Source organism: Tachypleus tridentatus, chromosome 12, assembly GCF_004210375.1.
Source record: "Tachypleus tridentatus isolate NWPU-2018 chromosome 12, ASM421037v1, whole genome shotgun sequence".
Classification (NCBI taxonomy): Eukaryota; Metazoa; Arthropoda; class Merostomata; order Xiphosura; family Limulidae; genus Tachypleus; species Tachypleus tridentatus.
Window position 1 is genome coordinate 21,695,235 of NC_134836.1, and position 14,197 is coordinate 21,709,431.

Here is a 14,197-nt window from a genome sequence, read left to right on the forward strand (position 1 = left end):
ACAGAACTGTTTCTGACGCTATTCATTGCTGTATAACTCTGTAAATGTTGAATATGGGTGTGACTTTTTCACCTTTGTTTAGCTTAACTACGCGCAGCAAATTGAGCTGCCAAATTTTTTCTGTACATTCGAGTGGAGAAACAAAATGCTCTCCGTGACGGTAAACGGAAAAATCGTGACCTCTATTGCAAATTTACGTGCACACAGGATAAAAAATATGACAAACTCGTAATTCACTGTACTCATTTCCAAAATAAATTTAAAAAAAAATCTGTGTTATCTTGAAGTATAAATGGAATTAAAACGAAAACTATTTAATTTCTGATGTTTAATAATAATACTAACTCGTTAAACAATTTGTATCATTTCCCTCTTTCTTTTTTTTTTTTAAGTCAATAGACGCTCAATGGGATAGCGATGAGTTTACAACGCCAAAATCCAGGGTTTGAATACTCGCGGTGGATGCGGTAATCTGTAACGAAATGTGGATTTACTGTGCAACAAACGAACGTAAAACTTGAAGTAAGCAGTTCATATGTCAATAAATTATCCTTTTTTTTCTCCATCAATAATTTATTATACCTATGCTATGTGTACCTTTCAAGCTGCATACTAATATAACTGATGAAACATGATTAACGTACTTTAACAGTTTAATGTTTTTACTTCTTTAAACCATAATGTTTTCAATTTAGGTTTTGTTGAACAGACTTGCCAGTCATGTTTATTACGATATGCTGCATTAAATTATCACCTTAATTTCATAGTAGTATATTATTGTGATATGGAGTGTACTACCATTATTTATACGTTAGTAAATTAATGTAAATGTGGATTTATTAAGTACCACATTTACACTTCCCTACGAACTTATAAATAATGGTTGATCTAGGTTTCGTAAACATCTCTGTTGATATGAAATAAGTTAACAACTAATTTGTTATGGTATGTGATTTTTCCAAAATTCTTTTTTCTGACAAAGTAAATATTTGTTGTTGCTCTGATTTCTGTTGTTAATAATAAGATAGCATGGAAAACAAGAGACCAATAGGTTCTTCAGTTTAGTTCAAGTTTGTTACTGAACACCATTCTTGAGAAAAAACAGATGGTTAAACCTGCTTTAATTGGAGCTTAACATGTCTTTTATAAATTTAGATATGACTCCTCTCAACCTTTTTGTCCCCTACAGGTTTACAATGCTAAAATCAGAGTTTTGATTCCCCTCAGTGTACACAGCAGATAGCCTAATATGGCTTTACTATAAAACATACACACTTACTCTATTGTTATCAGAATACAGATCGAGGAAACTGGGTCTTTATACCAATGATCCATCATATATTTACCTTCATTCAGAATACATCTTCCTTTTTATTTTTCTTAGAAAATTACAGTACCTTGGCTTGTTTGTTAAATTATCACTTTCCTTCCTGGAATCATTCTAGTATCCTCCTTCTGTATTATTTTCAGTAAGTTAATACTACACACAGTAATTTCTAGATAGATATATTTCTTTTGAATTTTAATTGTTATATCTATAAATATATTACCTAAAATTTTGTTAAATTTACTACTAGCATTGTTTCAATGATATGACTGACTTATCCTTTGTAACATCTGGGAAATTATTATTATTTGTTAATTTTGTGACAGATTCATTAATTGACTTGTTCAATTCATTGGTTAGTACACCTCAGAGTTCTCTCTTCAGTACATGCAAAATAAAACAGAAATAGGGGCTTACAGACTTCTAACATGTTTTTTAAGTAATTTTTAAATTACCTCAAGTTTCATTTGATAAACCATTATTGAAATCCATCATTGCACATTTTGCAAAAAACCAACAACACATTTTTTGTCTAAAAATTGTTTTATAAATAATATGGACATTGCTAATGTCAAATAAATACCATTATGTACTTATTGTTATGTTTCTTTTTTAAATATGCAATAAGTTGCCACTGATCTTGTGTAAATTAAATAAACTGATAATAATATAGTGAAAACATGCTGTGTTGTTATCAATACAGGTAACATTGTGTATTTAGAATATATCATGACTGCAGTTAAAAATAAGTAGTCAGTAAGTCAACTCGTTTATGTATGTTGTTTGTAAAAGATAAACAAAAAATAATATTAAATAATGACTGAGTTGTAAGTGTATCTTGCACTCATCTGCCATACTGATTAAAGAGTAAATTTATCTGACTATTAGATATTTGGAACTGTCAAAAATAATAATTTATATTACTCAATTATTTTTAACAACAATTGATTAATTTATTTTTTTAATGTAACACTAATTGATATAGTTAATTTTTATTGGTAATCAATTTTATTGTCCAGCTCTGCACAGGATTCTAATTAAGGAATTATGTTTATAAAGTTCATAGCCATTAATGTTTTTTCATCTATGCATCATAACTCATGTTCATTTGAAATCAACAGAAGTCAAATATATCTTCACATTGAAATACTACTGATATGTATAACATTTATATTCATCATTTAGCTATGCATATATTACTGTTCACTTACCTTGTCAGTCTGTTCAAGGCTGTAATCAGAAACTAATTGTATGGATTTGTTGACATCTGATATAATTGTTTCTGTTAAAATATGACAAGTATTTTTAATATATATTAAATAATCAAAATTACAAAATAATTAGTAGTTATAGTCTTCAGACAATCCATCTTTAAACATATTTTGTATTCAAACAAATGAAGTTTTTCATTGAGACATCATTGTTGCACACAAATGTATATATTAGTACATCCATTATGAATTGTGAAATACAGAAACTGTCAGTTATTTCAAGCCCAAAGTGGTGTAAAGACACAGAGTGTAATGTTTCAGGAGTTCCAGTAATGTCAAGTTTTAGTGTAATCTAAAAACCCACTTTCCGTTCCTTTTTTATGTGTTTAAACTACTTGAAACTTTTTTGTAAAAATTGTTTTGTTTTCTTACCACACATTTTGTTTCAAAGTCAGTTATATTGATAAAGAGGATTTGTAACAATTTTAGTGTAACATGTGAAGATGATGAATCTTATTAACTGATATCAGTTAATAAATAATGTGAATTTTGATATTAGTATTTGTTGGAAATTCTGTAATATTTTTTAAGAATTCAAATATGAATTATTAGCCTTTTTATTTATAAGAATTGATAATATAAAAGGGAATCTTTGATGGAACTATGGAAGTATCAAAGATAAAGGTTGAACCCTTTTCTGAAAAGTTGCAGGACACTTTGTTGGATATCAAATCAGTGAAAAATGAAGATGAAATTACAACAAGTAGTAAGTGTTATCTTTAGAATTTGAATGTTTAGCATTTTTCCCAACAAAAATTTATAATGTGGAGATTACCTCTTTTACTCATTGCTTTCATTTTCTGTCCAAAAAGCATGTATTAGTAAAATAATTTTGCAGTGTCTGATATTAGAAACCTAAAACCAATTACACTGTTGTGATTATATTGTATGCCATCATTTGTGAGTGATGTCAAATCTGAGACCTTTCAACAACCAGTCAAGTGCTCCAATAACTGGGCTAAAGGAGTATCACAATAGTATCTACTCATAAAACACTTTTAATAACATATATCAAAATATTTGTTTCAACTCACAAAAGAGGATCATCCTCGGGCATTATTTCATGGTTCTGTGATAATAAAAGTGTGCATCATTTTCCTTACACTGTACACTGGCTTTGTTTGGTGTAAATAAAATCTTGTAACTAAGCAGTATAATTGCACCAGGAAATCATAATACAAAAACTGTTATCAGATCGAGATTATGAATTAGCTAGAATTAGCAATATCTGGTTAGTTAACTAACTTGAGTGAGTAAAATTGAGAAACTAGCAACCTGAGTTAAACATGAAACAAGTTGAGAGCTTCTGAATTTGTTATTGTGTTAAGCCTGAAAGTATATTATGAAGTAGTTACACTGTTGTATTACTAATGTAATAGTATTGAAGATCTCTGTAATAAAATAGTTTGTATTATAAATTTTTGAGTCTCATTTACTGTTTGTTGGTGTAACTTCTTTGAAAGGCTTCCTGTTAGCTTCCCACTTACTGTATTTTCCATTGTATTTAAAGAAATACTTTATAACATAATAGCATTACAATTTTAACTTTATTAATTTTTTTTTATCATTATAGTCTCATAAAAATGATATTTGAGTTTGACTGTATATGTACAAATATCTTCTAAAAGGTTAATATATTTAAAATTAAAATAATATTGAATTATATAAATTTTTTGTATAAAAAGGCAGATGACAAAGGTATAAGAAAAGCTGTCAGTTTATAGTAAATATGGAACATAACTGCAAAAAGTGTTTTAAAACTTGTAAAATGTTTTATTTTAATGTTTATTAACACTTGTTCCAAACTGTTTATATGTTGTTATCACACACACGTGTATTGCTTAAGGAAAGCACAAGAAAAAGGTAGGTTAGTAAAGTTAGAAATTTTGGCTTTGACCTTTAAATTCTAATTTATACTTTACACAGAAAAATGACACTGATAACTCTGATTCATAGCTTTTTCATTGTATTAGTTTAATTTAGAAAACAATTCATTTTAATTAAAATGTGATAGTCATAGCATGGCCAGGTAGTTAGGGCACTCGACTTACAGTCTGGGAATTTCTGGTTTGAATCCCCATCACACCAAAAATGTACACTCTTTTAGCCTTGGAGGGCATTATAATGTATGGTCAATTCCACTATTTATTGGTAAAAGAGTAACCCAAGAGTTGGCAGTGGATGGTGATGACTAGCTGCTTTTCCTCTAGTTTTATATTGCTAAATTAGAGGGATAGATAGCCTTCATGTAGCTTTGCATGAAATTCAAAACAAACAAATAAACAAACAAACAAAATGTGATTTTAGAACCAGAACACGAAAATTAACACACACACACACACTATCAAACCATAGGTACATGTTATGGTATTAGAAGGGGCAGTGATGTTTATTATTTCAAATAATCAATAGTTTGACGTATTTTAGATATTTTGTTTAGTACAGAACAACAAGTAAATTCAGTTTTGTTATTTTAAGAATAAAGAAAATTAATTTTTAAAAGAAAACCAAGTTGTTAGGAGGGTAAATGGATTTTGCTAGTAAGCTGCCTATAATTATATGATTTCATGAAAAAATTCAGCCGGTGGTTGAACTGGAGAGGAGAAAGCAGGATGCTTTGTAAAAGTTTTGAAGTATATTACTATCTTTCTGTTTTTCATGTATATATTCTTTATACATTATTATTCAAGTAACTAAATTGTAAAACGTAGAAGCTTGTTAGGTTAGTTGACTTCAGGTAATGAAAAATAATAATAAATATTCTTCACAGAACACAGTTACAGCACTAAAATCAGAGGTTTGTTTTCCCTCGTTTGATACAGCAAAGAGCCCATTGTGGCTTTGCAATAAGAAAATGCACACACTCAAGGTATATTCATAAGCAGCTCATGTGCAGTTTAATTCAATATGATAATATGAGCTGCACATCCTCTGAGTGATTTATAACTTGTGTGGTGAAGTTATTAGTTATACATGGTTTTTAAGGGCAATAAAACTTAAGTATAAAAAGTTGTTTACTGTTATAAGTTATAGTGTGAAAATTCTGATGGTTACTTTGTGATTACAAATTTAGTCACACTGGTCAAGCTCATAGCACAAGGGCTCATTCACTTCATCATTGTTCTACTTTGCTTCATTCCTGCCTTGTAACTAGCTGCAAACAGTAAAAGGCAGTAGGTCATACCATTGAATTCATAACTTTGTTTAATCTTCCCTCATGGCAGTCTAGTTTGACATTTGCACTTGGATCATGTCTGATAGTTGGAACATCCACAAAACCTTAGGGGTATTACGAATGCAGACATTTTCTGTTATGAGTTAATAAATAATAACAAGGGTTGACAGTGGACAAATTGTTCTTTTTTTTCAGGTTAAAATCTTAGAATAGACATATTGGTCTTGGTTTACATACTTGTATGTAAAAGTTTAAAAGTACTAGTAAAGTGTGCACATTATTAAAGTGAGTAATTAAGTTGTAAACAAAGTCTGATAAGAAAAAGAATCACTGTAGTAAAACGAAAATTTAATATTTGAATGTTTCAGAATTTACATATTCCTTAGTTAGAATTTAATATCTATGTAACATATATATATTAAAACAATAAAACATTATAAGTTTTAAGATGAAGTGTAAAAAAATGTATAGCAGTTTCAAGTATAACCAGTCATCCACTTCAACTCCATGTGTTTCCCCTACTTTCATAGGCTACTGCTAACTTTAAAACTCTAACGTCAGAATCATCAAACTACAAGCTTCATCTTGGAGAATATATATTTCAGATAACTATTACAATCAAAATAATCACTTCCTCTTAGCTCTTTTTGTTTTGATTATTACACTTGTAACAACTCTTTTTTTTTTTTTTTTGTAACATAGAAATTAAGTCATTCACAATAACCCAATAAAGACCTATTGAGTGATTTTGATAACTGTCTTGCAATGCAATAAGGCAACTTTCAGAGTACAACTTATGAACACTAGACAAGTAAAATTAACGTGCTGAGCAGCAAAAGAAATTTTGGACGCGTGTATGTATAGTAACTTTTTACACATATCAGGCATCAGTTGGTTGAAAGCTACAGGGTAATGTCTATAAATATAATAATAATGAAACCTACTTACTCCGAAATTTCTCTCTTTACTGGGCAATAAAGTATTTATGTACCATAGCTCATCGTACTTCATGTCGTATGCTTAGAACTATTAACATTATACTAGGTCACAAGGCAATAAACAATTAACACCTTGTATAACCAATATCATGAGATTGCTTACATTATACACTGTAGTTTAAGCTTAAACAAAACAATTTCATATAATTTAAAGAGTTAATTTGTAAGCTATTATTAACACAAACTATGTAATAAGTGTGTAATGATATGATAATGTAAGTAATGATTATATCTTAACATGTGCCTGCAGAAGAAACAATAATTTAATTCCTTTAACATTAACTACATTTTGTCCCTAACGTTTGCTAATTTTATTTATTTCTTCCTATCTTGCACTGTTTATTGTTGTGTATATAGTACACATATATACACTGCTGGCCAAAATCTTATGGCCAATGAACATAAAGAAAAAATATGCATTTTGCATTGTTAGACTCAACCACTTATTTGTGTAAAGCTTTGAAAGATAAAAATAACAAAAGGGAAAATAAAAATAAAAAACTTATTTAGCATTTAAATGGGAAAATGTTATGGATGGGTTTTATTTGTAGTTGATATATACAGTCCATTATGCCCTAGCTACTCAACACCTATTGCCATGTCCATTGTTTCACCCACTTTTATACTTTGTGGTATTAAGTTATATATGTATGTACATGGTTAGGATCATTGTTCTGTCACAGTTCTCTTCCAGTTGTATTCTCTTCTCTGTTTTATTTACCGTCCTTTAAATAAGTATGAAATTTAACATAAGTTATTCAGTATAAAAAATTATCATTGCTCAGACAAACCAAAACTTGTATAGCTTTTAGTCTTATTTGGCTGCTGAACCATCAAATAGAAAATTAGGCCCCTCTTGCCACACCTACCAGTCACATCTCTTTCAGGATTTATTAATAGTTTTCTCTTATGTTTAATTCTGTGTTATGTATAACCAGTAGAAAGTTAAGGAAATACTATGAAAGAACGTGATATTGCATGCCTCTTATTAATTTAGTTGTCAATTTCTTCTCTTCTTATTCTCTACTCTTTTATAATTATTTTGTTTTGTGTTTTATTTCAGTTCAATTGTATATTCATTTCTAACTAAAATGTTTACTTCTACATTTTTGTTATGATTTATTATTAATCTTGAAATGTAAATTACAGGATTGCCCTATATTTTAAAAAGAAAATAAGATAATCTTACATGAAATTTGATTGCTCATCAGTCTACAAATTTAACTGAAGTATAATAAATTGCTAATGGTCTAATTGTAATACTTGTAAATTGATAAGAAAAGGCCACATTAAATTACAAACATACAACTTAATAAAAAAACGTACTTCACAGATATCATTAAAGTTCATTAGTACTTTTTTTTGAAATTTACAAATCACACTTTAAGGCATTTTTATAGGTTTTTGGACCTCAAACATTTTTTATTCACATCAAGGGAGCCTCAGACTAAAACAGTTTGAGAACTACTGGCTTAGTCAACTAGGAATGGTTGAGGATGTGTGAAAAAGAAGTTATTTTTCTTTCAAATTCCACAGATTTCATAGCTCCAATGCTGGTTAAATATAGAAAAATACCTACTCAGTGGAGGTGGCCATTAGGAGTACAGATGGGTTTTTTCTAATTTCATTTTTTTCATTACATGGGTTGTATTTTCAATCATTATTAGCATAGTTAAGACAAAAACAGAAACACTTTGTATTCATAACTAGTAAAACATTTGTTAAACAACTGCATTTCATTTATTTATCAAAAGGATTTCCTTTTCACATGCTGTTTGTATATAACTTTAACACACACACACATCTTGATTTTAATGAGACATTTTTAAGTCACATGTTCCTTTTTGACAAAAAAACAACATAAATAAAAATAAAGTGTTATTTAAATAATCAATCTCGGTGAACATGAATAATTTTTTTCTTATGTACTTTTAATATTTATATTTATAGTAATGAGAATGAATTTTAGGATTGTAATAATATTAATAAATATCAGGATGATGTTAACGATGGTGTGATTGAATCTCTGGCTTTGAGTGATGCTGATGGAGCTCACAATGACCTTGGTGTAAGTACTGCTCCTGTTTTTCAGAAATGGCATGGAAGTAGTAAGTGAAAAGCTCTAATTGAAGCCACTGATACTATTGGTATTTGTAATTATTTTGGTTTAGGTTCCAGCTCACCTAATAACCTACCTGGCTGAAAAGTGTGCTAGTAGGTTGGACCTCCCATCATACATTGAAATTTTTCAACATCTTACTATCACAGTAGAGCAGAACAAGAAGTATGGATCAGTTCAAACTGTTCACAGGAGTGTTCAGAATCCATTTAGAAGAACTTTAACAAAATTCAACATCATGCATATAAACAACAAGAAATATGGCATTTTTCCCACTGATACTAAGGTTAAGTCATTCATCACTCAAATGAAAAGTAAGCACAAAAAGCAAAACAGTATAAGTGTACAAAACATCAATCAAGATTAAACTATTGGTTAAATTTTTTAACTTTGTGTACTATCATGTTTTGTACAATCTGGTACTGTTGAGATAGCATATTCAGTTGCTTATAATTTTCTCATTTGTTTTTAAAAATAATAATCAAATACACAGATTTGTTTCTCTTGACTAGTTAAACCCAAAAAATGCCTTTTTGGATATTTTTCCTTTGATACTTTGCAAGCCATCTCCAAACTGGTACTAAAGAACATTACCCTGACTCGTGGGGGACCTGTTAAATATTTGTTTCTGAAATTGATACTGACACAAATATATTAAAATATTTTTAAATTTTATAAAGATGAGTATGGATTGATATATTTGTAATGTAATTAACTATAGTGGTACAGAAAGTTTTAATACTACAAAAAGTATTGAAACAAGATAGTCAAAATGACAAAACTGAGCTGTTTACAATGTAAAACATTTTATCCTGACTTTATCAGATCACTGTAATTATATTAGTCTGAGTGAAATTTGACTTGTATATAGACTGGTGCATTCGCTATGAAAACTTGTTTAGAAATGCATAGGGGGGCAGAATCAAGATTGAGATAGTTTTGTGTGAGTAGAATTATGTACTTCTTGGAAATATATTTTCAGTATAAGAAAATGTTAACACTCCTCACTGTTACTTCATGCTTGTCTTGAAATGTCACTTACTTTCTTAGATGAAAATTTGTTGAAATAATGAAATTTCGATTCACTCTGTAAACAGGTATATGACAATTTAAACAGTTTTATAAGTGCAAAAAGCTTTAGTTTTACTCAGTCAATACTTGGAAATATACATTAATAATATCCAGGCATTTTAAAGGTGGTTTTAAACAGGTGATGTTTATGGTTGCCATTTTGTTTCATCATGATTCCTATTATTAGTACCATTGTACATAATGATAATATCCATGTACTGAGATAGGTGACCCTCACAGAGGTTTTGTAGCCAGTCATACATGACCAGCAGCTCTATCTCTGTTGGTCTGTTAGCTGTTGAAATAGTTTCTGATCATTATTTACTGGTTAATGTGAAAGTTGTAACAGCATTACAGGAAATAGCCAATCTCTGAAAGTGATAATAAACCCAAACGAGCCGTTTTTGCATATAAAAATACAGTGATTTACTATTTGGTTATAAGTCCTTAATGAATGAGAAATTGATATTTACCACTACAAAACTGTTTCCACCATAACTTTGTTTACTTATCTACATTTTAACTTCACCCATGTCTTAACGAAATATCTTATAAGGATACAGGAGAAATTTGTAGAATGGAATATTGATTCATTGTTCTGATTTAAAATTACACTTCTGGCTTGTTGATAATGACAATGTGTGTGAAAGTGTCACTTCAAAAAAGAATATATAACTTGTCTGAAACCAAGTTATTCTGTATGTGAGTGTTTCTTCTCTGACCATGCTTCTCTAAACATAATACACACGTATGTATCCTCAATCGAAATTAGCATTAAATAACCTTGAAATTATTGTCTAAGTTACTGATAAATATCAGTTGTTTAAGATGATACTGATGAAATCAATGTTACAAAAATAAAATAAAATTTCTTATAAACATTTGTGTATGAAAAATTGTCTTGTTACATTTAAAACACTTATTTTCTGAAACTCCACTTGTTTTCTTTTTGATGGAAAAGCAAGAATTGCAATGTCTTTCTTCTTTATTTAAAACAAGCTGAATTATGGAAAACAATTAATATTTGTTTTCAAAATTATATCAAAATAAATATTTTATAAACATGTTTTGAAGAAATTGATTATAATTTAGTAACCAAGTAACCCATATATGGAGAATGACTGTCTTATTTTTGTATCTCAAAAAAACCTTTTTTTTTAGAAATATTTGGTCATCACCTGTAAATATTGCTTGATTTGCATTTTGAGTTTTGTGTATCTTCAAGATATTGAAACATGCAAAAACACTGATTCTTAAAGACTGTATGACCCTGCAAATTATAAAATGTGATGGTTAAGCAGTGAATTTTATCATGAATCCTTTATCATGAATATTATGGAGTCCTTTGACTCTCTTCCTGGTTTTGGCTTTGTTAGCCTACTGAGCTGAAAAAGCAGTATTTAATTTAGGCATTTTAAAAATTGAACTGTGCTGTGTGTTATTATAGAGTTGTACCCAAGGGTAAAATATAGCGAAGTATCAGTGTGTCTACCTGATAACTGAGCAAACATACAATGGGGAATTTCAGCTTGTGATTATGATCTTTTTCACATTAGTAATACTAATCATGAGGCATGCATAGATCCAGCTAGATTTTATTACTTGTTATTATCTCTACAGCTTTCCCTAAAATCTAATTATATGCCCAAAGTAGTGCATCATCCATTTTATTTACATATGGTTGGAAGAATTTAAAAAAAACAAACAAGCTTGCCATGCAAGTTGTGTGTTGATCAGTACCACAGTGGCTGAGATGTTAGTGTGACAGACAGGCAGCTTTTTGTCTTTATGTAGTTGTTTAAATCTTTCTGGATTTGCTTGGGAATAGTTTCTGTCTTAAAATAAAAGTGAAACTGCTTTTCTCTAAATTTTTCCGTGTTAATGTCTTAACTTAAAGAAATGAAAATTTAAAATGTTTAAGGTATTTAAATAGTTTTAATAGTGTTCATTAGAAATTATTAACTTCAAATTGTTAGCAATTTTTATTGAAATTTTAAACATCTTGTTTGATTTTAGAACATGCTTGTCAAAGTTAAAACAGAATGGCCTGATGATGTACCACAAGATGATATTATTTCAAAGTTTAGTGACAGCAGTTATGATCATCTGGATAGTTCCACTTACAGAGTTTTAAATGTAAAAACAGAAACTGTATTTCAAAAAGATTTACAACAGATTGAATCTGGGCTAGAAAGTGCATCTGGTAAGTACAAAATCTAAATATTAAACTCTTTAACATAGGCTGAAAAGAAATTTTGAATTTTTGGTAATCCTTTAAAATGAACTATATGTGATAAGATTAATTTGAGGTATATGAGTCTGCATTTGGTGTGTTTTATATATATATATATATATATGTATTTGGGAATTATTGTGTCAATGGGTTCAAAGTGATAAAATGCTAATGAAAGTGAAGTTAATATTTTTAAGTTTACTTAGAAATGGATGAAGAGAGCAGTCATTGTTTCTATTAAAGAAAATATGAAGAAACTTTCTAACTGGACAGTGTTTGTCTACATGGTTCTTTTTGTATGGATTATGTGATCAATTGCTGCAACTAATTTTTATAGATTAATATTTCAACATGTGTTGTAATTTATTGCTATGACTGATATTCATGGACTCTGGATGTTCCAAATCTCATATCTATGAATTTTTGCATGCCAAATCCAGTATTCACACAAAAAAATGATAAAATAGATATCAATAGAGCTGGGTAGTTTGTTGAATTTGCTAATATGTTGTTCTCATGTGATTAATCTTTCTAGTTTGAATTAGTTTCCTTTCCTTTTCTTTTTTTTAAAGACATTTTCAAAGTACCCTTCATTCAATATGTTAATCATTTTCAATGTTTTCACTGGTGATTGCAATTTGTACATTTTTGGAAAAAAAACAACTTATTTTATTGAAAAGTTTTTGGAACTTTAAAAAATATATATAATCATAATTTCTACTTGGTAAAATGCTAATGATGATATAGTTAAGTGAATGCCATTTTGTATATTTTTAAAATAAATCAGATATTGAAAACGTTTTCCACAAATGATAAGGGTGATATTGTTTTTATTTAAAACTCTTCATGATTCCAATTTGAAATAATAATTAGCCAGCTATTCATTTTGCAAAAGAACTTGTACTTGTGTAAAGTAATATATGTTTGATTGGTCCTCTAAACAAGTAGAGATCCAATCTAAGTATCAGTTATACAACATGACTTAAACTCATTATGAGCAGATCAAAGTACACATGCCACAATTTTTTAAAAGTTACATTTAAAACTTAATTTAACTACTTTATTATCATGATATATGAATAGACTTGGCACAAAAATACATTTAATAAATCAAATTTTAATATTCTGTAAGTTATGCATTTTAATTTTTATAAGGAAATTTTTTTTTTTTAAATTCTCAATCACCCTTGGAGGAAAATTGTGACATTTGCTTTCTCGGAATCTCATATTTTCTAATTTATTTACAACTCTTCTGAGAAGTATGGAATTTAATGTAAATTACTCATTATAATGTTATTATTCAGGCAAAGCATAATCTCCATAGCCTTCAATATTATTTGATTACAGAACCATAAACTGGATTATTGCACCTTTCTCTTGCTATATCCACCTATCACATCGTCTCTTTTACAAATTGCCAATAGTTCTCTTTCATGTTTAATATTATATTATTTATAGCCAATAGAAACCCAAGCTATTATTTATCAAATTATACATTATATTACATTGTTTTCTATACAGAGAAGTTTCTGTTTTATTCCTAGTTCAAACTTTATTCCCATGGGAAACACATCAGTAAGTTTAGCTGAATTTTTACCAGCTCTTTTTCACATTGCTAGAGAGTTGGAAAAATTATGACAGTTATAGGATATTGTCCATTTTTTAGATGTTATTATTCTATATTCTTAAATACAGTACTTAATTAAATAAAAATTTATTTGGTGCAACAGTATCATTAGTATAAAAAAGTTAACTTCCATCAACATTTAACAGCAAAAACAAAAAAAAAGAAGACCCAAGAAAGTATTATATTTCTTGTTTTTCATGTTTATTATTTATTTATTACTATTATATTAGTAACTGATATGTAAAAATTAGAAACTTATTAAATTAGATGAAGTCAGATTAGGAAAGATAAAGAAAAAGAAAAATAATAGAAAATTTTTTCACAGGATATGCTTGTTCACATCTTGTGGGTGGAATAATTTAATAGGGTAACATTA

At 28.7% G+C, this 14,197-nt stretch overlaps 1 protein-coding gene across 6 annotated transcripts in view; it reads left to right on the top strand.

Moving 5' to 3' along the window:
* The first annotated feature begins 378 nt into the window (after positions 1 to 378).
* The window catches only part of LOC143235136 (macoilin-1-like), a 32,694-nt gene continuing 18,875 nt past the window's right edge, over positions 379 to 14,197 (top strand). For 3 of the 6 annotated variants that reach the window (XM_076472987.1, XM_076472989.1, XM_076472990.1), the window contains exons 1-3: positions 400 to 522; positions 3,184 to 3,304; positions 11,978 to 12,164. Coding sequence is in view for 2 of the 6 variants with exons in the window: in XM_076472985.1 (XP_076329100.1) it covers positions 3,281 to 3,304 (24 nt within the window). In the remaining 4 variants the exon portion in view is untranslated. Of the gene's footprint in view, positions 523 to 3,183; positions 3,305 to 11,977; positions 12,165 to 14,197 lie in introns of all 6 variants that reach the window. The other 3 variants (XM_076472991.1, XM_076472985.1, XM_076472984.1) reach the window with 3 other exon arrangements.